The 26998-nt window shown below is 43.0% G+C and overlaps 1 protein-coding gene across 7 annotated transcripts in view; it reads left to right on the top strand.

Annotated features, from left to right (window-relative positions):
* The window catches only part of LOC136421841 (uncharacterized), a 33776-nt gene extending 7926 nt beyond the window's left edge, over window positions 1-25850 (top strand). For 6 of the 7 annotated variants that reach the window (XM_066409413.1, XM_066409409.1, XM_066409415.1 and 3 more), the window contains 10 exons: window positions 12831-12934; window positions 13647-13756; window positions 14443-14617; window positions 17840-17972; window positions 18793-18923; window positions 19554-19755; window positions 20113-20245; window positions 21167-21451; window positions 21969-22172; window positions 22871-25850. In XM_066409413.1, coding sequence (XP_066265510.1) covers window positions 12831-12934; window positions 13647-13756; window positions 14443-14617; window positions 17840-17972; window positions 18793-18923; window positions 19554-19755; window positions 20113-20245; window positions 21167-21451; window positions 21969-22172; window positions 22871-22950 — 1557 coding nt within the window. In that variant the 3' untranslated portion in view covers window positions 22951-25850. Of the gene's footprint in view, window positions 1-12830; window positions 12935-13646; window positions 13757-14442; window positions 14618-17839; window positions 17973-18792; window positions 18924-19553; window positions 19756-20112; window positions 20246-21166; window positions 21452-21968; window positions 22173-22562; window positions 22646-22870 lie in introns of those variants that run through there. The other variant, XM_066409411.1, reaches the window with a different exon arrangement.
* The last annotated feature ends 1148 nt before the right edge of the window (window positions 25851-26998 follow it).

The following is a 26998-nucleotide window of genomic DNA, read 5'->3' as shown; positions in this document are numbered from 1 at the left end:
AGGAGGGACAGGGTTCCTGTCGAGGAAGATCGCTGTCCCGTTGAAACTTGCCATAAACTTTGTCCACCAGTCCAAATCCGCCTACGCCTCTCCCGTAAGTCTGGCGAAATGGTGGGGGCGACGTAACGTTTTGGAAAGATCAATTAGTCTCCGCATAAAAGTCCGTCCGCCACGGCCTACACGAGCTGCCAAGTTAAGTTTGCCTAACAGGCTGAGCAGCTCCCGCTTCGAAATCCGCTTACGCTTACGCTCGCTCATTTCGCTTAGTAGGGTCCGCGTGACGCCTAGTTTGTCGCATGGTAATGACAGTGTTTGCACTACTGCGTCAATGTCAATGCCGAGGAAGGTGATCCTTTGTGTAGGGTAGACCACCTTACGCCAATTTATTTCGAAACCTAACCGCGTTAACAGTTCGATCAAGGGTTGGAAGGCAAGACGACATTCCTCATACGTCGCTCCGATTATGAGGAAGTCATCCAAATAAGCCACAATGGTGTGGTAACCGCGACGTTTCATCATGCGTCTCACTGATTGTGACAGTCTGTTAAACACTTCAGGAGACTTTCTAGCGCCAAAAGGTAATCTTGTATCGTGAAAGTATGTGTACTCACATTCTCCATCGAACTGCCACTTAAGTCCGGTGGCGTCATAATTATCTGGGTGGACGGGAACTGATCTGTACGCCGCTTTCAGATCTATCTTCGCCATGTAATAGCCTTGTGCTAACATGTTTACTGCCTCGTCTATAGTTTGGTAGGTGAAGTGTTCCGGTTCTACATAATCGTTTAGAGCTAATCCTACTGGGCGACTGCAGTCGTGAATGAGTCTTATGTCATCGGAATTTGCCTTAGGGATGGCACCAAGTGCGCTCACTATAGTTGTTTTTGTGTTGCTCCGTTTATAGTTGCCTGCGTTCAGTTCGCTCTAGATTTGCGCTTCCACCTTCATGCGCACTGTGGGGTCAGTCGCTGACTTGTAGTTACGACATTCCACGGGGGAAAGTTCACTGTTGTCGGGGAGGATGCGAAATCCATTCTGCACTCCGTCTAGTAAGAAATCTTTGTCCGGGTCGTTCGCAAGTTCATTTATCCATGATTGGCTGTGTAATGGTGACTTCACGAATTGTTATTTTTGTCTCTTGTGCTCGTATTGTGGGTGGGATTCTCCGCACCCGGGGGTGATGCACACGTGGGCGTAGCTTCACGTGACCCGTCGGGATCCGCTCGGGTTCTGATAGTTAATGCAGATCTCCTGCCCGTCCGCTGTCTTGGCCCGTGCTGTGAATGGCCGGCGCTGCTGCTGCGGCTGCGGTCTTGCTGGGGGAGCACATGCTATCCTGGACTTCAGGAAGCCTGAGTGCAGGTGCTCCGAGTCCCTGCCCCAGCGAAAACCGTCACGGTTCTGTAGGACCCGGTTTTGATTATCATACAGCATAACTGATGGCACGTCAAACACTTCGAACAGCTCAGGCACTTTGACCGTGTACGTCAGGTAGTCGTCGATCTCTTGTTTCGTACCGAGTTTGCCGGTACGAATGAGCGTGGCCATTATCTTTGCGGGCGACACAGCAGTAATCGGCGCAGGCGCAGAAGGCCAACTTTTAGCCCCTAGAAATAGGTTTGGTACCCTTGGTAAAAGTAGCTGTTAAGGGTTTTTTTCTAGGATATGTTGGTATTTCTGAGCTGGATGTTACAGGTAAGGGTTTCTACCTTCTAATTGTGTTGAAAAATCAGACTTGGATCCATGTTTGTGGTGTCTGTAGGCAGTAGAAGTTTAGTGTTTTTGTTTGATTATCAGGTAGAGAAGGAGGTCAAAGGTCAGTTTTTGTAAACACGGCTGGATTCGTAGGGGGGTCTCCTCAAAACAAACCGACTTAGCACACCTACTCCACTCAGAAGACCTTAGTATGTTCGGATTATGCGAAACCTTCCTAAGTGAGGACAGACAGCTCAGTATAAAGGTTTTCAACTGGGTTGGGAAAAATAGAAGAGGTGATAGCGGGAAGAAGTCAGGAGGGGGTATTGGTCTGTTGGCAAGACATGACATACAGATTCTTGATGACAACATACTAGGATCCAAGGAAGATGAGCATGAAAGAATGTGGGTAAAAATATGTGTGGGACAGAAAGATATTTTCGTTGTTGGTATAGGGCGTATTCACGTGACGTCATCACTCCTGCCCTCCGTGGGCGGCCATGTTGGTGCTCACCCTGCAGCGAAGTTTCTAGGTGTCCGGCGCTCTCTAAATTTCCAAGGAATGCGAAGTCGTCTGATCGCTGTTTTATTATACGCAAAGAGTCTCCAGCCTCACATCCTTTTCGCTACAAAAATCCAATTTCACCTACGGGAAATGACCCATTATCGGCGAGCGAGGTTCCCCAGCAGCCTACAAACATGGCCGCTAAACTGTTTACAGAGTACGCATAAAATCAGTTCACAGCATACAAGTGTTCCAAGGCCTGCAGTCACGTAGTACAGTGTCTTGAGTGTCGTGAGAAATTTTGCTGACAGGGAGTACGTTATGATCGGGAAAGTTCGACGTTGAAAGACCCCCAGTTTATGAATGAACGTATCTCAAGCAACGACTACACGGTGCCGCGACTGTGTTACACAACGGGCCTGTAACTTGCTTTTCGACCAGATACAAAAGGTTTCCATACACACACGTTGATTATCAAATTTCAACAATTTAGATCCGTTGTTCGTATGTCAGAAATCCACTTTTGTTTCAGTTGTTAGTCCCTTCGCGATCGTATGTTCCCGCACGTACACGTCCTACACGAGAAACGCAAAACCAATCTTACTGTTACCCGACCGGTGTGTGCTTTATCAGTCCCAATCCAACATCTGACCACGAGGCACAACACCATGATTATGAGACAAAACGTTTTGAAGGGAAATTATGAATGGCGTAGAAAACATCTGCCATTTATACAGAGAGTTCCATAGGGCTCCACTATCAAGTGAGCACCAACATGGCCGCCAGTGCTCGTTGCTAGGGGGAGGGTCACGTGACTGAATACGCCCTATAGCTTATTTCCCAAACCTCGGAACAAACAATGACAAGGTCTCAAACCTTTTCCACCAACTTCTAGTGGACTCACTCGCACTCGAAAGTATGGGGTTAAATAACAGAATTTTAATGGGAGATTTTAATGGTAAAATCGGTTCATTAATCCCAAATGGCTCCGACAAAATAGACTTCAATGGACGTGCCCTGTTATCCTTTGTAGAGGATAGCGATATGGTAATAGGAAACTGTTTAGATAGATGCGAAGGAGAAATAACCTGGTTTCGCAAAGACCAACAATCTACCTTAGACTACATATTGCTCTCTGACAGCGTGAAAAGTATGATTGGTAAAATCGTTACAGTCGAACCGCAGGTCACCCTAGAACGCGTTTTTCTCTAAGATACCGTATTTGCCGCATCTGGATTTGACCCCGTTGCATGGGTGTAAACAAGAGCCTGTCGTGCAGCAAAAATACCTCAGACCTATATAATGTATATACTTTTTCACATCTACGGGATTTGCCCAGTACAGCAATTCAGATATTTTGCGCATTACAAAATATCAGCGAGCGCTGTGGCTGTCTAAACATGAGCAATTTTTGGTCACTTTATTTGTGCTCGTCTTTTTTACAGCTCACCTAGATCCAATTAGCTATTTCCACAGCGTGATAGTCCATATCTTCAGCTTAAATTGATACCAAAGTTCCTTGGTTAATTTTAGGAGCAACGGGTTTGCCCCCAAAAAAAACGAACAACATGTCAGTTTTATGGCGTCCTTTTTCTGAATGAGAAATTGAACACAGTGTCCTTTCACTTTGATTTGCAAAACGTACACATTATGTACTAATATTGGCATACGTGCACAAGAATCCCACTTTTTCTGGCTTCTGAATAATGTCAATCTTTTTCAGAAAATGTATTTGCAACTGCAAGAATTAGACGTTAGTCTTTTCTAAACTTCTCCACAAACCGACTGATAGTTGTAACACTACGCCTTAACTCGCCTGACCCCGCGGCTCAAAAAATCGAACGTACCGTCTTGGTTCCATCGGTCGAACGCTGGAGTTCGAAACTATTGACTTCAAATTTGACAATTTTTACTAAGTCACTATCTAGTACTAAAACCCTCTGTCTGTGCGTATTTGACTATTATCATGCAGCTTCTTCTATTGCATGTGGTAGCCGTGCTCATGCAGCCTCTAAAACCAAAACATAAGTTTTATGACACCTTGCGAAATGTATCAAAATGTAACCAAAACGCAGGATAGTGTGTATCGGTAGATACGCCCAGGCTCGAATTTCACCACCATGATTTGCATGTGGTCGCAGTTTTTTGGGGGGCAAACCCGTTGCTCCTCAAATAAACCAAGGTATTTTGGTATCTATTTAAAGGTGAAGAAATGGACTATCGCACTATGTGATTAGCTAGTTCGATCTAGGTGAACTGTAAAGAAGATGAGCACAGATAAATTGACCAAAAATTGCTAATGTTTCGAAAGCCACCGCGGCCGCTGTCATTTTGCAATACACGAAATATATACATAGCTGCACTGGGCAAGTCCTACAGATATGAAAAAGTATAAACATTATGTAGGTCTGAGGTCTTTTTCTTTGCACCACAGGTAGTTGTTTACACCCATGCAACAGGGTCCAACCCAGGTCCGGCCGTGACCCGGCGAACGCCGTCTTAGAGAAGGCTGCGCAGAACGGATGCGCATAGAGCTCTGCGGTTCGACTGGTTATTGATGACGAACGCACCCTTAACCCTATCCAGACTGGGCTATTTTGGTATATCTGGGACGGGGGGGGGGGGCTGATTCGCCCCCCCCTCATAATTTCCGAACGGTATGATGTATCATCACCAAATTTGTAGGGAGTGATATTCACGTCAAGTTTTATAATTCCTGTAATTTTGGTGACGTTATGACGTAATATGACGTAATTATGACGTCATCGATGTTATTTTATTGGCTAAATAGGGAATTCCCGTAATATCTAAAGGAATTAAACAAAACGGTTTGTATTATTCATTTTAAGGTATGCAAAGACATACAACATCAATGGTAGGTACGTTGACGTCAAAATGACGTCATAGAATGGCGTCATGTGTTGTTAGCGATCCCTTGGGATCCGCCATCTTCGATTGGCCATTTTGAATTTTTTTTAAATCTTTTTTTTTTCGACTCATGACCCCAAAGGACGCTGGAAATAGACTAAAAACGCTAATCTAAATGTTTCTGATAAAGAAAATGTCAGGTATTGACGATTTTAAGGGCGAAAAAGCCTGCTGATACCTGAAATAGTTTATATATGTCATTTGATTGTGCAAGCTCTCGAGGACGGTAAAGAGGTGCGATCTGCTTTCTTAGATTTCTCGAGGGCCTTCGACAAAGTGTGGCATTCCGGTCTTCTTTTTAAACTTAAACAGAACGGGATAGAGGGCCCCCTTTTGAATTGGATGCATACTTACCTATCACAGAGATCTCAAAGGGTTGTGTTGGATGGACAATTCTCTCCATGGTGCGAGATTGGCGCTGGGGTCCCCCAGGGATCCTTTTTGGGCCCTTTACTGTTCCTCGTATATGTTAATGACATAGTTAACAATCTGGATTCTTTACCTTTTCTATTTGCCGACGATAGCTCATTGTTTGAAATAGTCGAGAGTCCAACTACATCTGCAGACCGGCTTAACTCCGATCTGTCTAAAATCTTGTCCTGGTCCAATGCATGGTTAATGGAGCTGAACCCCTCGAAGTCAGAGGAAATATGCTTTTCCTCAAAAACATCACCTTTAAGTCACCCTCCTCTTTTTCTTGGAAAGTCCGCAATAACACGAGTTACGTCTCATAAACATATTGGAACAGCTCTAACCTCCAATATGTCCTGGAATCGACATACCTGCCAAATAACCGGCAAAGTTTCAAAACAAGTAAATGTCTTTAGTGTTCTTAAATTTAAATTACCACGTCACGTCTTAGAACTCATCTATAAAACTTTTATACGTCCCTGTCTCGAGTATGCAGATGTAGTCTGGCATGGCTGTACAGCTGATGACTCTCGTCTAATTGAAAGAATTCAATACCATTGTTCACTTATTGTATCAGGGGCCATCAAAGGCTCGTCCTATTCTGCTGTCTGCGAGGAACTTGGTTGGGAAACCCTATCAAACAGACGCCATATCCATTGATTATGTTTTTTTTCTAAAATCATTTATGGCCAAACACGGCCATACTTACAGGATTTACTTCCTCCTGAAATTTCTTCTGTTACCTCATACAACCTGAGGAACAAAGCCAACTTAAGATCCTTCAGACATACCACCAATCGATTTAGTAAATCTTTCGTTCCTTATTGTTTAACTCATTGGAATGAACTTACTTCTGAGGTTCGTTCTTTAAGATACTCTCTGTTTCGAAACCATCTTACTAAATAAGTCCGTCCCCTGCGATCTCCCCATTATAACTGTGGTCCCCGCTACTCCGGCGCCCTTCTCGCCCGACTTCGCATCGTCACGTACAACTTAAATCACAGTCTTTTTAAGCGAAGCTTAGCCCCCAGTTCTGCTTGTAGTTGTGGATGCCCATGTGAATCCGTCCTGCATTATATGTTGAATTGTCCCTCTTACACTGACCAAAGGTCAAAACTCTTCAATACCTTTACACAGGAAATAGGCCATCTCATTGATCTCAACAATCTCTCTGATAAAGCAAAACTAGCGGTTCTTTTAAAAGGCTCACCTACAATACCCTCCAGTTACAATATCAAAATCATGCTGATGACACAAAACTTTATAAATGATTCAGGGAGGTTCTAAGTATTCTACTTGGAATTGCCTTGAATCATCTGTGAATATTACCTTTAAAAACCAAAGGGTCTGTACAATTGTATGTATTATGTATTTCATATTTCAATCACTTTGTGTATTTAAATATTCAGTTACGTTGTTACTCACTTTCGTTAAGTTGATACGCATTACTTCGGTCATATCTTATTTCTGTTACGTTTGTTCAGAAACTTGATTAAGTTTGTCATTGTCTATGTCTATTTTTATTTAGTTTTTCTGTGGCGCTGTAAAATAAGTCTATGTACTTGAGTGTAGTGCCACTATGTCCATGTCCATGTGTATCTTGTTTTCTTGTTTTCTGAATAAAAAAAAAAAATAGTGATATTGTCCGCCATCTTGGATTTTGGCTGATTACGTCATCAAATTAGCATAAATTATGAATATTAAATCAGGAAAGTTACATCTAATTACATGTTATGTTATACATGAAGGAAAACTAGTGTAGTTGGGCAAGGAAACCCGAGAAATATCATTGTTTTCAAAATATTAATGATTTTTGCTTTAAATGCCAGTCAGAAACCCGTTGCCATGGCAACATGAAAAAATGATAAACTTAAACCATTATTATAAAATTGTTGCCAACAAAATTTTAGCAAAAGTCACCAAGTTTGGTTGTCCTAGCATACATCGACCAGTGACCACAATGTAATTACCCTGTATCTTAACATCACAAACGCCCAGTCGGATAACAGTAAACACAGGAAAATACCTAGGTGGAACATCGCACCCACTCAAGACTGGACTACTTACAGGGAGGAGATCACTAAGACATTTAAAAACTGGACCCCATATGAAAATGCACCGGTTCAAGAGATATATGATGATTGGAAGAGTAAAGTCATTGAGGTTGCGAATGGAACTATTGGCAAGAAGCTTATGAGGTTAGGAAAACAACCATATGTTTGGAATGAGGAGATAGAAAAAGCCATCTTTAACCGTAGAGAAGCCAATAAAGCACAAAGAGTATGGACTAAAACGGACTCTCACACTAGAGATCAGGACCTCGGGGAGGAACTATGGGAGAAATACCAAGGAAAAAAGAAACCTAGCGAAGAAAGTTATTAGGGATAATATAATGGCCAAGAAGAAGCAGAAACTGATGGAATGTAATAAGAGAGGGGGGAAAGCCACAAGGGAATTCTGGAACATGCTTAGGCCCAAGGTTAGAAAAGGGAGACCCAGTACTCTGTGGTCAACCAACACAGACAGCAAGCATCTAATTTCTGGAAAAGAGAATCTTAAGACTAATATTAAGCAATACTGGAAAATCCTTGGAAAAATGGAAAAAGCTTTACATGGCAGTGAGGAAGACACATTCACCACTATAGTGAAACTATACATTCCACCTATCCGTTCCGGAGACTTAACGTGTAAAACAAATGCTCATAAAAACGAGATTTCCTTTACAATAGACTCAGTTGAAGCAGCAATCAAATCTACGCAAAACAACGAAGCCCCAGGAGATGACCAGATTGTAAATGAATTTTTGAAAGAGGGGGGATACGAAATGCTAAAATCAGTCACTACTCTATCCACACCATGTGATTTCTACTATTATTTTCAAATTGATTGTCTAAAAAACCAGCTATGTTGCCTATGTAGACCATTTGTCACCCAGCTTACTTTTTGTTATGCCCCTTATAGTTATACGGTAATTATAGTTTATCATTGATAAATCTCACTACTCTATGTTAATTGTTATCAGTTACTATGTAACATCATATCCTCAAACCACAGCTACATGTGAACCTACCCTGTGATAGCTCTTCGCACTAATTGTTTACACCCAGATTACTGCCAAGACTCCACTGTTATTATTTATATTATTTTCACCTGCCCCCCCCCCCCCCCTACAACTATGGTTAAATAAGTAATCCACTTGCCACCCAGCTGACACTGTTTATCATACTCCCCTGGAGTTGTGTATTGTTATTTATATCAATTTCGCTTGTTTTAGTTTATAAATTCCATTGTTTCCTGCTTCAGCTAGGTATAGTAATGTTAGTTAAGGTTTACCATTTATCTGCTATCATTTTATCTATATTTCATTTTTAATGCTATAATATTACTTCTATGAACTTCTTTGGTTTTCCATGCACCAGCTACTGTTACTTTAATTTATTAATCTTCGATACTCTCGACTAGATTTTGTATATTGGTTAACTATGATATCTCAATCTGCGTTAACCCTATCCAGACTGGGCTTTTTTGGTATATCTGGGACGGGGGGGGGGGGGGCTGATTCGGCCCCCCCCTCATAATTTCCGAACGGTATGATGTATCATCACCAAATTTGTAGGGAGTGATATTCACGTTAAGTTTTATAATTCTTGTAATTTTGGTGACGTTATGACGTAATGTGACGTAATTATGACGTCATCGATGTGATTTTATTTGCTAAATAGGGAATTCCCGTAATATCTTAAGGTATTAAACAAAACGGTTTGTATTATTCATTTTAAGGTATGCAAGGCATACAACGTCAATGGTAAGTACGTTGACGTCAAAATGACGCCAAAGAGTGACGTCATGTGTTGTTAGCGATCCCTTGGGATCCGCCATCTTGGATCGGCCATTTTGAAATTTTTAAAAATCCTTTTTTTCCACTTATGACCCCAAAGGACACTGAAAATGGACTATAAACGTTAATCTAAATGTTTCTGATAAAGAAAATGTCAGGTATTGACGATTTTAAAGGCAAACAAGAGTCCGTAGGACACAATTCTCCGTGAAGTATTTATAGTGTGTACATTGTGGGTGAGGTGTTTGTTAAATTTCCTTTGCTAGTGACCTGCTCAGTTGTAAGATAAATGCATGAAATGGATCTTGATGTCAGGTGTGAAATCACAGACAATTAGTATCCTGGTTTATTTGGTTGTAGATAGGGATGGGCCATTATACTGGATAATTGTTAGTGATGGCCGCAGACTTTAATGGTTTGGTCCATTTTATGTCCTATCTTTATCACGAAGCACTATTTCTCGATTAGAACCTCCAGTCCTATATCATCTCTTGATACTTTAGTACCTATGCAGCAACGGAATCGTGGGTTGTATGTGGAGCCAGGTGTGAAAAGTGCATTTTTGATAAGCGGTAATTAAAGAATTAAAAGTATTGACCCACACAAATTGCATCTCTGCACAGTCCAAGTAGTGTTTTAGAGCAAGTAAAGAAAAAGTCTTTATTTATCTTTTTCTTTCAATACAGTGGTGGTCTACCTGCTAAAAGTACGTTTTAACAGCATGGCACAGATGGGATCTAGAAATTCCGGGAAAAGTCACAAATTTAGATATAGATGGCCTCTTTTGAAGATTATCGACGAACCATTCAGCCTTACAACTAAGATGTTTCAGAAATCACCAATATGCAGTAAATTCTCTTTCCACAATTTATTGCAGGAATGTCTGATCTATAGCTATCAACCTGTTTGCAATAAAAAACATTTCACGGAGCTCTAGGTCAAAGGTCACAATCCGGTGAACCGCCCGGAAGTGACACTGGCCCCGGCCCGCGCGCACTATTCTGAAAGATTTATCTCAACAATCTTTCATCCCCTGGGTAAACTTTTTACATTGTCACAGCCTCCATATTACAAACTACCAGTGTGGCAAGTTTGAAGGTCCAGAGATTTCCCATTTTCACACTATGCGTAAAAGTGCATCGTCCGTCCCGTGCGCCAAACTAGTATGCGACCTGCGACAGGACACGGCATACTTAATACACAGACTGGAGCTCACTCTGCACATGTTCGCAGCGAAAACTCACAATTCCCGTTGCCGCATTGGTACGTAACTTGGTATATCGCTAGCTAGCTTGCGTGTGATGATGCACGTTGTCTATTTTACAATGTAACAGTGACTATACGATCAAAGCAAGTAGGAAAGCTTCGTACCCCGTATCTGCCTGAAGTATTGCAGTCAAGCGTAACGGGTTATAACATGGTCGCTATGGCAGGACAGTGGCCCTTGCCATTAATTATAGGGGTGCAATTACGATATTGTATTGACGATTAAAGTAGTTACAGTGTAAAAGAGACATTGTGCATCACCACGCCGAACCAGGCAAACGATATGCCAAGTTACACACCAGTGCGACGACGGGATCGTGAGTTATAGCTGCGAAGGCGCAAACAAAAGCACTTCCAATACTCCCAGAAGGAGGTATTCCTCCTTGCCGGAGTAAAAAGGCTGCTGATACCTGAACTAGTGATATAGTCCGCCATCTTGGATTTTGACTGATTACGTCAACAAATTAGCATAAATTATGAATATTAAATCAGGAAAGTTACATCTAATTACATATAATGTTATACATGTAGGAAAACTAGTGTAATTGTGCAAGAAAACCTGAGAAATATCATTGTTTTCAAAAAATTAATGATTTTTGCATAAAATGCCTGTCACAAACCCGTTGCCATGGCAACATGAAAAATGAAAAACTTTAACGATTAGTATTAAATTGTTCCCAACAAAATTTAGGAAAAGTCACCAAGTTTGGTAGTCGTAGCATACATCGTTTGGCAGTAATACGATGTCAAAGTTGCCGCGGGCACTTTTAGCCCCCCCCCCCCCCCCCAGTCTGGATAGGGTTAAGTATGTACTTTTAGCACTCGGCGCTGCCGATGTGCCACCGCTTCAAAGGTGAATACAGCAGTTCAAAGTTCAAGTTCAAAGTAGGGGTTGTGCCGATTAGAAAGTTGAAATTATGCTCTAGATTGAAACTTTAGAGGCCTGACACCCCTGCCAATGCATGTTTTTCATGGACTAAAACTCAGGTAGGTGACTTTTGACAGCTTCTTTCTTACATGATTGCCATATATTAAGATAGGAAGCCTGATTACGCTTCTGTGGCCTGCGTTGGCCGCCGACCACGCGGGGATCTTAATCGACTCCACCTTCGGGCGGGAGCAGCTAGTACATAGCCTGAGTGCCAGCCTTTTTAGCTTCCGTCCGCTACCCTAGCTCCGCTGCGCTACCCAAGCTCCGCTGCCGGCGAAGAGCGGAGCTTGGGTAGCGTACGGAAGCTAAAAAGGCTGGCACTCAGGCTAGCTAGTACAGAGCATAATTGACGTCTGCCCGTCCAGCGCGATCTCGTGGTCGCTCTCTGGCTGCGTGTATGAATCTACGAACTCGGGGATTAAGAGAGGCTTCTCACCTTGCTTTGCCGCTGTTTGTAAGTAAAAGGCCTGCTCGTCCACTTTCTCCGTCGGGGTGGCCCCGAGCAGGTCATCCGAACCTTCTATCTGGGCCAGAAGGTCGCCCAGCTCCTTGTCCGTCTTCAGATCTTCTAGGGGGATCTTCGGCTTCGGCGTCCCGCCCGCCGTGTGCAGTAGCTTCGTGGCCCGGCATAGCAGGGCGTACTGCCCCACTGATAGGTCAAGAAGCTGAAGCATCTCTGCTGTGACGCAGAGGAGCGCATCATTCTCCGCCAGGTCGGCCTTGGCCAAGGCCCTGATAGTCACGGGTGTCAGTTTTGACGATTCCGCACATTTTTCAAAGTCAAACTCCGCCATCGCGAGAGAGATTAGAGAAGGTTTCGCGTCCGCACGCTGCGACAGGCGAGGCGGGAAAGGTCCCGCCTGGCCATGTGCTTCTCTAGAATCTGTTTCCAATTAGAGGGGACCGCGTGTGGTCCGATATCAAAACACAAATAAACATATTTATTTTCACCATTAAAGACATAGCGCTAATACGGCGAATGACTTTGATTGTTTTGTATGACGTTTGCGTGACTGCATCGAACAATACACCGACTTATGATATTGAGGCACATAGTGGAACAGCTCGGGGCGGTTATTCCATAGCGGTACTCACCTTTAGCACATTTTGGAATACGACAGCACAAAGTTCTCTTGACAGGACACAAAAGAATAGATTTTTTGTCTAAGTAACGGAACTTAATCAATTGCTTCTGTTTATGACTGCATGACTGTGTCAAGTTACTGACAGGTAGTATTTTGGTCCATGACTTCCAGGCGCCGCTGCCTGTGTTTGGTGAGGAGTTCGTGATGCTCGTGCACGACTGGCAGAGGGAGGACTCACAGGAGACGTACCTGCGCGTCGAGTGGGAGGCAACCAGGTGAAAAGATGAATAGACAGACAGACAAACAAACAGACAGACAAACAATACTAGAGTTCCACGACCCCATACCTCATTTGCATAATTAATTCTGATTATGTCTACATCTACTTAACTTCCAAATGCTGCAAGATCATTTGCATAATTGATATCTATCGATATTCCTCTCTTACTCAGTTACATATGTCACATGTTTATGAGTCCTATAATACTAAATATTATGAAAATCAATCAAGATATTCTCGAGTTATCCTGAGACACACAGACAGACAGATACACACACGAAAGCTGAAGAAGACAGAGCCTTCTAGGCGAAGGTAACAAGCTCTTTTAAAGATCGTTGGTGACCTATACTGGGGTCACATTTCTAAGCCGGGGCCCGAATCGAATAATAAAAGTGTAGATCACAAAAATTACTTTTATATCTTTTTTTTTACATTCCCGCACACTGGCTGTCGGAACGACGATTTGGAAATGTGATCCAAACATTATCTGACGAGATGCGGACTCAGGTTATGCATGTTGAATATACTTATAAATCATAAGGCACGAATTACGATTTATAACTAAATTGCCCCTTTGACAATCACGAAAGACTGATTCCGTGAGTACATCCTGATCACTCACAAAGAAGCATCTCTAGCAAACTCTTAACAGGATTTCTTGTGACTCGTTCCATCCTTCTACCGCGGAGTTGTGTTTGAGTCCGCAGGTTTTCCCACGGTTATGGCGATATCAGCACGTGTAGGACGAGACTGGACCAGGCTGATGGCACGGACATTGGACCGGTCCACTTCACCTCAGGTCTCATTAACGGGAAAGGTAATAAGCTATTTCCTTGTTCCTAGTGCACTTTCGCAGTTCTGCTGCATTGTAGTCAAGATCAAATTTTATAAGAGCCCAAAGCGTTATTAGGTTAAAAGTATGATTTTACAAATCGATTCTCTAATGATTTCTGCGCAAAGTAAGTTATAGATAATACTATTTTATTACATATCGACATTCATTGAGCAATAAAGCTATGTTGTTGTGTGGTGGGAACGCATTGAAATTACTAGCACAACTTTTTCACTTACTTCGTCTTTTGGCATGTTTTACTAATACTAACTAAATAAATGTGCTAAATAATCATATCTAATTTGCGCGTTGCCCGCGACGCTTGGAAGGCAGCCATTATTATTTGCAATTGTATTTCAAATCTACCGAACGCATGCGGTTCAGACCGACGAGTCGCAGACGCTTCCGGAGAAATAATCTCGTGATCATGTCAGACATTGTGACATCACGTGACATCATGGTATTAGATGAAAATGTATCACAATTACACATCGGCACTAGGAACTGGGAGGGCATGTATGTATGTCGAATGTATCTAGAGTGAAAGTTTTGTTTGTTAAAATTGCTGATCATGATCATGTTGCATCTGACGTTGTCAATGAAGTCATTTTATACCGTTAACTTACATCAAAGCAATGGTGTATTTGTGATTCACGTCACGATTTTGTCAGGTCGTAGTTATGACGACAACGACAATGCTGAAAATCGGTTCGTGCCTTTGGAGAAGTTCAGTGTGGTGGGGAACAAAACGTATCGCTTCCGGGTCATCAGTGCTGCCATGGTCTTTCCCTTCCGGGTGTCAGTAGACCAGCATGAGCTGACCTTGGTCGCCACGGACGGAAACATGTGGGTAAAATAGAGATGTTATTTTTCATATAAGACACGCTAAGATGTCATCGTAACACGTATTACATAAAACTCTTTGCTAATCGTAAGCCTATTTGAGTGTGCTGATATAAACTGAAGAAATCAAAGTTACAATTTGTTTGAACAAATATGACAAATTTTTGAAGAGGGTGAACGTAGGCAAGTTCAGCGAAGTGTAAAACGTTTTGTTTGGGTCAAAATCAACAGATTTCTGTTATGTCCTTGCCACAGCAAAGGTTGACCCCTTAGTAGCAGAGGTTGATTTTGTCTTGTTCATTTGTATGTTAGAATCAATGCATTCGTTGCAATAGCTTCATTGATATTGTGACAACGTGTCTTACTTAAGACTCTACAGACACGTATGGTATTATTCTACAGGTGTGATTTCGTTAAGCCCCCCTCTCACTGAACCCGCGGTACGCTGGCAGCGTCGCTGCGTCCTAAACTGGAATTGTGTTACCATTGACTTTACAATGGGAATATCATTCAAAACATAACTAAAAAGACAACAAAACACACAAATATTCGTTATTTGTCGATGAACTTCGTTGAGTGCTTTGTTAATTCGATCGGCCACAGCGACGCCGCCAGCGTGCCGCGGGTCCACTGAGCTTTAGCACGCGTGCGTTTAAAGGAACCCAGAGCATTTTATGAGGCTTAAAATTTGAATAAAAAAGCTCAATTTCTAGTCATTCTTACACATAGTAAGTTGTCGACATTAAAGGAGCAAAGATACGATGTCGTTGTGTGGTGAGGACTGATAGAAAATCCAAGCCCTAATAGACTGATCCTGACTGTCAGCCATCAGAATTAGCGGTTCGACCAATTGGAGAGTGACTGCATTTCCGTCAAATATTTGTGTTTCTATGTTTTAATTTTGCATTTCTGCGTTTCGACGGAGGTGGGCGGGGCTATGGTATCGGTCTATTTACACTAGGCGCGTGAAACTAAAAGCTCACCATGTAGCTTAGTTTTGTGCCGCTTTTGAGCGCTTTTGATAAGAAATCCGCACACAAAGGTGGACAAAAACTGTTTGTAGCCACATAGGGCTAAATTGTACAGCTGTTGCATACATTACTATAAAAGTCACATAATCATACAGCATTCTTAAAGGCACTAATAAAACAATACTAAATGAACATAACCAACATTTTCCGTTGAATAACAAACGAAAATAGACAATTTTACAGAAAAGCTCGATCCAAGACAAGTCGAATTCAATTTAGGTCACAGGTCAGTTACATGTACAAAGCATTTAAAATATTCAATAAATAGGTACCGCTTAGTCCCAGTAGGCAGTTTGTACAGTCGGGTATGTCTCAGATTCATGTTGTCAGTGGCTGGTTGACAGCTGGGGAAAGCCAGGGTGCATATCTACCTGATTTGGTAATCGCACGAGCAAAGTCCTGGCACAGAGTCAGTCTACGTTCAGATAGGCGTTGCAGATTAAGAGAGACCAGGGCGTCGGAGTATGAGTGGAAATTGCTCCCCATCATGATTCTGCAGGCCCTTTTCTGGATTCTTTCTATACTGTCAGATTGTTTTCTAGTGAGTCCAGCATTCCAGCAGGGTGCGGCATATTCAAGAGTTGGTCTGATATACCCGCAATACACAATGACGAGGTCAAGCTGAGGGACGCCAGCTCGGCGTAGTTTACTCAGTAAATACAATCGTCTACTGCCCTTGGACACCATGACATCAACTTGATCAGACCACCGAAGGTCTGAGCGTATATGCAGGCCCAGTAACTTGGCTTGTGTGACAATTGTAAGTGGCTCTCCTCCAAGGGTGAGAGGGGGCATTTCAGAGGGGGGGGGGGGGGGGGTCGCATGAAGCAAAAGTACATAGCTTTACAGTTTGTTGGGTTTAGCAACATGGAATTCTGTTCACTCCAAGATTCCAGGGAGTCAAGGTCAGTCCGAAGGTTCGAAGAGGTTGTCACAATCCTAAGTTCACCAAATTGTTAAGGTCATCCACGTATTTCCAGTGAGGGTTATTAGTAGAGGGTTCAGCGTCGTTAATCAGGACTAGGAAAATGAGTGGGCCCAGTAAGCCACATTAAATGCTCTGGTGCCTTTAAAAGACGACTGTTGCGTCACGTTTGGTGCTTTGTCACGTTTGGTGCCTAGGCACGGTTTGTGACAGTGCCCGCGTGTCACAAACCGTGCCTGGGACAAAAGCACGGTTTGTGACACTCGGACACCGTCACGAATGGTGCCCAACCGAGCACAGTTCGTGACACACAGGGGGTCTTATCCCATACTGTGCTTTTGGGCGGAGCTTAGTCTTTTGAGGGGGAGGAGTCTGCCCAACCCGTTTTTTTCCCTGCAGCCCGCCATCTTTGTTTTTTTCGGGGCGCTGGGATGAGAAAGAATCAGCGTAATTCTCGCTCATTGAAATCCATTGCGCGCTTGTCTTGGATGATTTGGACTTAGAGTTGATGTGGCACAAACAGACGGACGTCTCATCACGAATTTCTACAACAGAAATCCGTCCCGAACCCTGCCATTCACGACTGTGTCCTGAGGCACGGTTCGTGACAGTGCCGGAGTGTCACAAACCGTGCTTTTGCCCCAGGCACGGTTTGTGACACTCGGGCACTGTCACAAACTGTGCCCAGGCACGGATTGTGACAGTGCCTGAGTGTCACAAACCGTGCCTGGGGCAAAAGCACAGTTTGTGACACTCCGGCACTGTCACGAACCGTGCCTGGACAGTGCCCGGGGCTACAACTTCCCGTAGCATTGATTTAGATCGAGCGAGCTGACTGCCTCGGGACGTCGAAGTAATCGGCAAGTGGCCCGATCCTAGTCTAGATCTGGTTTCCTAGGATAGAATATATTTAGTCTTACAAATTTTTTTTTTTTTTTAGCATCTGTTATAGACACTGTCTTTTTGTTCCACTTCAATTCTAGGTCTAAGTTATTCAATTATTTTACAGAGCGAGAATTACGCTGTTCCTCCTTACCTCAGCGCCCCAAAAAACAAAGATGACGGGGGGGGGGGCTGCGGTAAACAAAAACACGCTGCCTTATATGGAAACGCGGGCATCACTGCCCCGTCAGTCACAGTGATTGACAGCAATTCCGGGCACAGTCTGTGACGGTCGGGCTGTGTCACGTTCTGTGCCTGGGAAAGCATAGAACGTGACAGGCATGGTGTGTGACGGTACAACGACCTTCACCTATTCTTTAATAACAGGATCCGTGAGCAGAGAGCGGAATCGTTCATCATTAACACAGGCGAGAGGTACGATTTTTACATCACAACAAACCAGCCTGCCGGGAACTACTGGATCCGTGCAGACACCATTGAACTGCATGAAGACGGTAACGTAAGTCACGTACCTGGCTCTAGGTTTGCGCGTTTATCTTTCGTGCAAGAACTTTTTTAAAGGCTGGATAATCACCGGATACATAGGTTCTTTATTCCAAGACATGTATACAATCACAGCCGACGTTTTGGTGACCCCCTGTCACTTCCTTATGGAAATATTGACTTGCTCTACTTCACACGGCAGCTAGGTCTTACTGCAAAATATAGCAAGTCAGTATTGCCCTGAGGAAGGAGAAAGACGGTCCCCGAAATGCCTGCTGCAACCGCATATACATTTTATGTCTTGCCTGTGAATAAAAAATGTTGCTTTCCAGAATTTGATATCTCTTTGTTAGTAGTTAATCTTATGAACAAATCCTACCGATTGACCAATTTGACATTCTAAAAACTTGTCTAATGGAAGCCCTTATTCTAGAAAATTTCGTAAGTTACAAATTTTATTTTCTATAATATCTCTATTGAAGGTTTGGCTCCGGCTAGTTTTGACGTGTTTTAGGCATTCCTGTAGGGCTTTTTCTTTTGTAGCGTTTTCTTTATGCCCGCCAGGGAAAACGGGATGAAATAGAAAGCCTTACGAAAACGCCTAAAACGCCTCAAAAACTAGCTGGATCCGAACCTCAGCTTGGAGAGTAGTTGACCGTTAGCATTCTTCCTGGGGTCATTAGTTTCTTCGGATCTTTTCGTCTTGGTAGACGTTCTGCAGCATTCCTGCAACTTCCTTTAGGCACTGTTACTTATAACCCATAGCTACTCTTATTTAGGGAGGTGACTACTGTTTCATAACGATACACCTCACACATGGTCGAACCGTTCTCCAGGCGGTGACCAGGCAGCACCATACCGAGGCTATACTACACTATGAAGAGGCTCCTGACGTAGAGCCGACCTCGCAGCGGAAATCCTGCACAGATGATAATGACAACTGTACCGTCGTCAACTGTCCCTTCAGGTAGTAACGCATAAACACAGACTGCCAAACACACACGTACACGTAGAAAGAAACGCCTCTACCATTGTCAACCGTTTGTTCTGATACATCCACTATTTAAGAAAGAAAACAAACTGAGAAACAGGGAAACATACGCACGAGTAAAAACAACGCTCTACGGTCGAAAACTGTCCATTCAGATAAGAATACAGGTAAAGAAAAATGCCTACAAATACAACACCGGTACTGTAGTCAGCCACCTCTTCAGATGGGCCGTGGTTACGATTATGTCACATTTCTAACAGTGATTGCTATTGGGCATTCAGAAATCATTACAACTTAATATTGAACATTGGTTAAGTTTAATCATGTAGGATTCAAACAGAACAAATCTTTGCTTACCTTTATTGTGCTGTAGATGAAACAAATCTGGACATTGCACTCTAATCGTTGTTGAATGGAATCCCAGCCGGATGGGGGGCGTTACAAACTTCCGTGCACCTTTAATTTGACCCACTACTACAGTCATGTGTCACAAATGATGAAAGTAACAGGGTATTAAAGGCCCGAGAGTATTCATTAAGTATGATGTACGTTTTTGTGGGTCAAAATGCACTTGATGCTCTAATATCATCATTACCACACCAATAGACAATACGGGGACGCATCCATAGAATGCCTGCCGGTGCACGAGCTCCGCTCTCCCGTTAACCAGTCCGTCCCCCTGCCGGAGTCTGCGGACAAGTTTGAGGAACATATCATCAACTTCCACTTTGCGGGGTCAGATAAGAACCCCGGTCAGAGGTCATCTGTCAACGGTCATCGGTTTGTCCCGCCGTCTTCACCTCCACAGGTTAGTGAAAGAGCTGTTTGCGTTGCGAAATGATTTTTAACAAATTTACCTGGTCATTGATTTAAAATAAAATAAAAAACACGCTTCTCCATGGAAAGGTTTCTCATTTCGTTTACAAGAACTTGTACCTAGGCCTTCTGGTTCACAGTCAGATCAGCAAAGTAGATGAACCAGCCTTTTTGTGGGGGTCATCATGCTCTTATGCGAAAATTGATATTTAACATGTCACGATAACGTATTAGAAGAATACATTCATGCAGAAGGTGTCGTCACCAAACTATAGATCTCACGACTAAGCCGGGTAGTTTTTTAATTAATAAATACCCCAGCAAAGCGTTCTCTCGTTACTTCCTTCAGGTCACAGGCGATGAAGGTCTGATGCCATGTACCGACGAGCTTTGCGGCGGAGAGAAGTACTGTGACTGCAGCTATCACGTGACCATTACCCCAGGCAACGTCGTGCAGATGGTCCTCTATAACATGGGTTCCGGTAGGCCTGCTTTTTGTTACACGGCATTTCAGAAAACCTGAATGAAGAAACATGCTCCCAGATTAAATATATCTATTATCTGTAGCAGGTTGTGCTGAGTGACACATGTACAAGTTATTCAGATAACACAGCAGCTTTATACTTTAGCTGCTTGGTGTTTTTTTTCGAAAGATATGTTGTGATCTTTAGCATGCTTAAAGTGCGGTCCTCCTCAAACAAGGAAAACGTAGGTTATCATCACGTCTAGGGGAATGAATCCTTCCGAGTAACTCTCAATCTAAGGTTCACACCACTGGCAGCTAATTTTCAGTTTAAACCACAATACAAGACTTAGTGTGGTTTAAACTTAAATGTGGCATCGTGTGGCGCAATCCGTAGGGTGTTTCGCCCACAACCGAGGGGTCCCAGGTTCGAAACTACCGATATGCCCCGGTGTTGTGCCCTAGGGAAAGACACTTTACACGACTTTCCTCACTTCACTCAGGTGTAGATGAGTACTTAGCTTCGGTTAGGGACGTCCCTCGGATAGGACGTTAAATGGATGTCCCGTGTTTGAGGAGAGCCACACCTCGAGCACGTTAAAGATCCCACCACATTTATCGAAAAAAGTAGGGGTCCTTCCCGGTGTTAGTGGTTCATAACCATACAGTTCAATGGCCGCAATCGGGCAATTGTCGCATTGAGGCCACCTTGGCACCAAAATGGCAGCCTACAGACCCTTGCGATTCAGCCCCGTCGGGTGCTAGTCGGCCAACCCAATAACACCCCTAGTGCTGTGGGACAGCGTCCTGTCGAGTAATAACTGACAGCCCAGCTGCTAAGCTGAGTAGTGGGGCTATGCATATAAAAAAATGGGGCAAGAAAAGGGATTACTAACAACTTCAAAATGGCAAACGGATTTTTCTTCTTCATTATTATCAGGCGCAGGTCTTGCCGGTACAGCCCACCCCGTCCATATCCACGGACATCACTTCTACGTGTTAGACATGGGGTTCCCGGAGTACGAGAGCAATGGCCGATACAAAAGCCAGAACCCCGACATCGACTGTGGCACGTCGGACAGGTGTAACATGAAGCGATGGTTGGACCAGGCGTGGGAGGGCGGGAACAAGCCGGGACTGAACCTGCTGGACCCGCCACAGAAGGACACGGTGATCGTGCCTGTGGGAGGGTACGTGGTCGTCAGGTTCACGGCGGATAACCCAGGTGACTTTAACGTACCCAGCTCTCTTCATTGGCTTGTAAAGATTCACTGAGTTTAATTACCCACTTGGATTAACGGTACGCGTACACAGCTTTCTCCATAGTTCCTATCAGGTTCACGGCGGATACCCCAGGTTGGATAAACGTGTTTGTACTTTTTCATGAAAGATTTTATTAAGTGTTTACCGTGGCTGAACCTAGGAGGGCTAATGTGAAATTTGTCCCTACAGATTTTTAGCTTTAAAATAAAGAAAAAGGACCTAACATGTTAATGTAACGTGTTCTTAATTTTCTGGTTGGTATATTGCACTGTGATATTTCTCTTAGCAGAGCTAAATGTAATACTATATTATATTTCATATCTCGCAGCACTTCTTTTGAATTTTCATCAATCTTTTGATGATATCTATTTTAATTTTTAAGAAATGGCTTTCACTCGGAATCAGAACCTTCTTTAAAAATCCATTACTGGTACAGAATATCTTACGGAATGTAAAACGGTTCGCTTATGTTGTTGTAGGCTGGTGGTTCGTGCACTGTCACATTGAGATTCACCAGGTGGAGGGGATGGCTATGATGATCAGAGAGGGGACGGACGGACAAATGAACCCCCCACCCCCGGGATTCCCCACCTGTGGGGAGTTTGACTGGTCCTCAGAAGAGTTTGAGAGAGCAAAGAAAGGCTACAGCAGCTTTTGGAGCCACACTTTATCAGTCGCGGCAGGTGGGTGCTTTCACATTTGTACATTTATTTTTTTAGCGCGTTAGTCTGTATTAATCATAACGTTACAGGCATCGTAAATCCTGTATTGGAACGAATTATACACTAAACTGATTATGACATCAGCATATTCATCAATTTTCGTCCGTTTACAAAAAAAGGCAAAATTACGGTCATGATGTAAATCATGCAAAGAAACTGCAATATGAGTAAGAATATGCCGTTGACTGCAAAAGAATGATATCAAAATTTCAAAGTCAAAGAAGAAAATGTGAAATAATTTTTGTTTGGTAGTCCATTTTCTGTGTGTTCAGTCAATTGTTCACTGACCACTAAAATTTCATTATGAAGGCAGTTTTTTTTCAACCTCTTTTCTTTGCACGCTTGCATCAGTTTCGGGGTGTCTAGAGAATGTCATCCATATATCAAACAAGTATGGCCTAATGATCAAACTTGACTAGCTAATACGTGGCGACGGCATGGGGAAAGTTTGGGTGCATGCCTGTAGTCATTTTATTGCGCGAAAATTCATCTTATATAGTACGCTACAATATGCGTAGTCTGTTTCATCTGACAAATGTCGATAATCTGCATGCTGTCTTTGAAAAGGGTAAAAGATTCATTGTCTTTTGCTTGCTCTTCGGGCTTGTGTTTTTCGAGAGGGGCTAAAATGTATGTTTTCACCATCCCCTTGTTTTTAGGTGGTGGTATTGGCGCTGCCGTTGGATTCATAGTTGGACTTGCACTCGGTATCATCTGCTGTACCTTGGTACGGTCATAGCGAGAGAAAGCAATGCCTCGATAATTTGTGAGCTGTAAGAGCTTGGAGCCACCATGGTGTGGGGTGGGGTGTTGGAGTGCCGTCAACCAAAATGTTTTGTGCAGGCCTGTTAATCAGCTGTCAAGCCAGTAATTGACTCTTGATTAATGTTTGTCTCTTTGTTGCCTTTTGCATCCTGGATGCCTCTTTCAATGTAGATGTGAACAATGTATGGTCCGCATGGCTTATACATGACCATTGGCCAGGTGATAATGTTATATTTTAGTTGTGCAAAGTTCTGAATAGTTTTGAATTTATAATAACAAATCAAAAGAGACGCTCTGAGCTAAGACAATAGAATTCAATGATAAAAGTTGAATCGAACTGAAACGAGAGGTGAAGAACTTCGGAATCCATACCTTCGGAACATTCATCAAATCGAGAAGTAAGGGCGATTCTTTCAAAGGAAGACAGAATATGAAAAGCGCATAAAAAGAGGAAAACAAGAGTTCTGAGACCTCAATCCTCTGTGAAATGTTCATGGTTTATAGAATGTTTTGTTGTATGTGCATAAGTAGCATGTTATTTTTTGTGGGTTTGTGTTTGGTGTAGTTAGATTTTGTAGTTAAAACAGATGGTTGTTCACTTGAAAGTTCATCTGTGTTGGTAGAAGTCATTCTGAATGGAGTTTAAACTGTAAATGCCAACACAAAAATTGGACTTACCCAAATTTTCGACTGATCAGCTCCAGTCTTTGTCAAGGAGTGAGCAATCCACTGCTTCTGTGACGTCACGTTATGCAGATGAGACACGTGACTCGGAGAGCAGTGGATCATAGGTTGCAGAAAGTCTATGGCGCCCTCCGTCTCTGTTGAGGGATGGTTGTAATGCCCGGATGTAGATGGACTCCTTAATCCCTCTCGCAAAAAATTCTGATTCTGTGTCCAGAATCTTAACCTTGTCCAATGAAACCGAATGGTTTCATTGGACAAGGTTAAGATTCTGGGGATTCGTCACTTTGCCCTACACGAAAGGGGTGTCTGAAGGACTTAGACGCATTTTCACATCACATGGCATAAAGACCTGTTTTAAGCCAGCAAAAACACTTCGAAATGCCCTAGTAGCGCCTAAGGATAAAACACCTAGGGAGGACAAGTGCGGAGTTGTGTACTTCATTCCTTGTCAAGGTCAAAACATTAGAGGCCAGTGTAAAGAAACGTACATTGGAGAGACTGAACGCTCACTGAAAACCCGTTTCAACGAACACAAGCGTCCGAGCACAACCTCTTCTGAAGTTTCGAAACACATTCACTTAGAGTCGCCTGGACATTCGGTTTCATTGGACAAGGTTAAGAAAACTTGAACTTGACTTTTTTTTCATTCAATCAATAAAACAAGTCAAGCTGGAGATTTGTACCAAATCTTAGCTCAGAAATCCGAATGGTTGTTGAGATATCGCCAACTTTGCACTTTGGTGCCCTGCATAGGTGTAGGCCCCGTACATGGCCTATCTGAGGGGCGGTTTAGTGGTCTCACTATCTGGACAAATTTACTATTCTGGTTAACTTTTTTTTCTGAAAAGGGTTCATCGGTTCATATGCTAACGTTCGGAGTCATTTAGAGTTGGGTTTAGGTTTAGTTGCGCAAGAAAAAAAGGGGGGGGGGGAGACGCGTCTCGGGCCAATGGCACTTCCAAGCCAAGTCCCATAGTAAAGCATAGGGAGGCGCTTATAGTGGCCGTTACCATGGAAACGGCGGTTTGACGGTGAAAGCAACTGGTGCATTCCAAGCGAACCAACGCCAATAATTGATATATCATACAAATTCGACCGTATATGACGTCGTTGGCCCATTTCTGGCCAATTCCCGATTTGGTTCAAGGTGGCAGAACACAGTATTTCGCCTATGGGGGTTTCTATAGTTAAGGACCACAAACTGACTGAGGTCGACGCCGAAAAAAATATAGTACGGTTAATTTCTGAAGCACGACAAACGGATATGTTTACATTGAGGGTACATTCTACAATATAACTGAAAACAAAAAAAAAGTTGTGTTTTTTTTACGTTCTGGCGCCCTCTTTTAAATGGGGTCATGCGAGGTCATACGAACTGCAGCCGACTCACCCAGGCTGGCTGCTGCAAAGGTCACGCGCATGTATACACCGAATCGGCAAGCTTCATAATCTTACTCATACGATCGAAATGCCGACTTATTATGCTATCATTCAGTAAAGTTCATGCCTCGCTGGCTTTCACGTTCAAGTGTATACATGCGGTCCACGATTTAGTGCGCACTGTTTTCTTACCCCGCGTCATAGACCCCGGGGGTCGCGGACAAATACTGTGTACTGCCACCTTAAGATTCTGGACACAGAATCAGAATTTTTTGCGAGGGGGATTAAGGAGTCCATCTACATCCGGGCATTACAACCATCCCTCAACAGAGACGGAGGGCGCCGTAGACTTTCTGCAACCTATGATCCACTGCTCTCCGAGTCACGTGTCTCATCTGCATAACGTGACGTCACAGAAGCAGTGGATTGCTCACTCCTTGACAAAGACTGGAGCTGATCAGTCGAAAATTTGGGTAAGTCCAATTTTTGTGTTGGCATTTACAGTTTAAACTCCATTCAGAAGGACAGATGGTTGTTGATGAGACCTGTGATTTGTAATCTTGATGTTAGAAGTAGTTAACCAGTGAGAAGTACTGTGCGCGTTAAAAGAAAGAGGGATAGAAATGTAGAAACATAGACATCAACAATGTAGAAACATAGACATCAACAAACGCTGACATACCCAATGTGGGCAAGATAAACTCAAAGGAAATATATCTGTTAATGCTTATGGCAGTGTAACTTACATCACTCTAGTTTTTGTAATAACAGACATGCCTGACAAGTAAAGATGTGGTTTTCACGCTTTATGATCGCATTGTCATTGGTATTATATATGGCAGGATCTAGGAATATGTAGGAATAGGAATAATCATGTAGTCGTGTGTTGAGATGGTTGTTATTGAGCTGAGACCTTACATGTATGAAATGTGACTGTTCGAAATACCTGTATCAGCTCTTCTAACAAGAAAATGCATGGTCTGTAAGTTTTTCTCCGCCTGTTTAACGCCGTGCGATAAGGAATCCTCAGATATAGGGAAGCCATGAGATTCTGTGTTCCCTGTGAAGCCTTGACGTTCGCAACTTTTTAAAGACTCAGTCTTTATCGGAATGAGTGAACAATGTTGTCAACATTGTATCATAGCACAGTCACCGATACCTACGTTATGGAGTGAAATATAATAAGCGCGTGGCTTATGGAGATATGCGATTTTGATACAGAAGAACTTTATTGCGCGACAATTGTAACTGGCATGGCAACTTACGTACATGTGCAGTTTCAGTCCCCTGCAGCAATCACTTTCGGCAAGAAGGTTATGTTTTGGTCAGCGTCCGTGTATGTGTTTATCTGTCTGTCTGTCTGTGTACACGGCAACTAGAGAAAGCCTATGTGGATTCTCTTCGTATTTGATAGGTGAGTTGGCCTTGGTGATCGTGAGTCCTAGGAATGCTAAGATTTTGCCCCCCCCCCTAGCTCCTTTCTATGTTACACCAGATTCTGGTTTTGATATCTCGTGTTCTGAACATGCTATGGTTGTGATTTCTAAGTAGTAGATAGCTTTTAGGGGTCGAGTTGTCGTGTAGGATGTGTTTCAAACTTTGAAAGAGAATAATTCTAGAAGGGGTTGGCGAATCGTCATAATCTTTTTATGTAGATAGCTTAAGTGATGATTAACATGATTATTTGCTAATTATGCAAATCAGAATATAACCTGCATAATTAATTAGGAAAGTGTATAAACCCACTGTATTTCATTATAGGACTCTCAAACACACATAACATATGTAACTGAGAAATACCTAATTTACATTAGATATTATAATTTCATAATCCGTGTTAAAAACGGAAATTTCATTTTTGCAGCATTTACTTAATGCGGATGTTGTTAGACATAAACCAGGCAAATGAGGGCCCTATTTACACACATTTTATAGGGAAAAGAAACAATAGACTT

This window comes from Branchiostoma lanceolatum, chromosome 16 (genome assembly GCF_035083965.1).
Source record: "Branchiostoma lanceolatum isolate klBraLanc5 chromosome 16, klBraLanc5.hap2, whole genome shotgun sequence".
Classification (NCBI taxonomy): Eukaryota; Metazoa; Chordata; class Leptocardii; order Amphioxiformes; family Branchiostomatidae; genus Branchiostoma; species Branchiostoma lanceolatum.
Note: the sequence above shows the minus strand (reverse complement) of the source record. Positions and strands in the feature narration are given on the sequence as shown.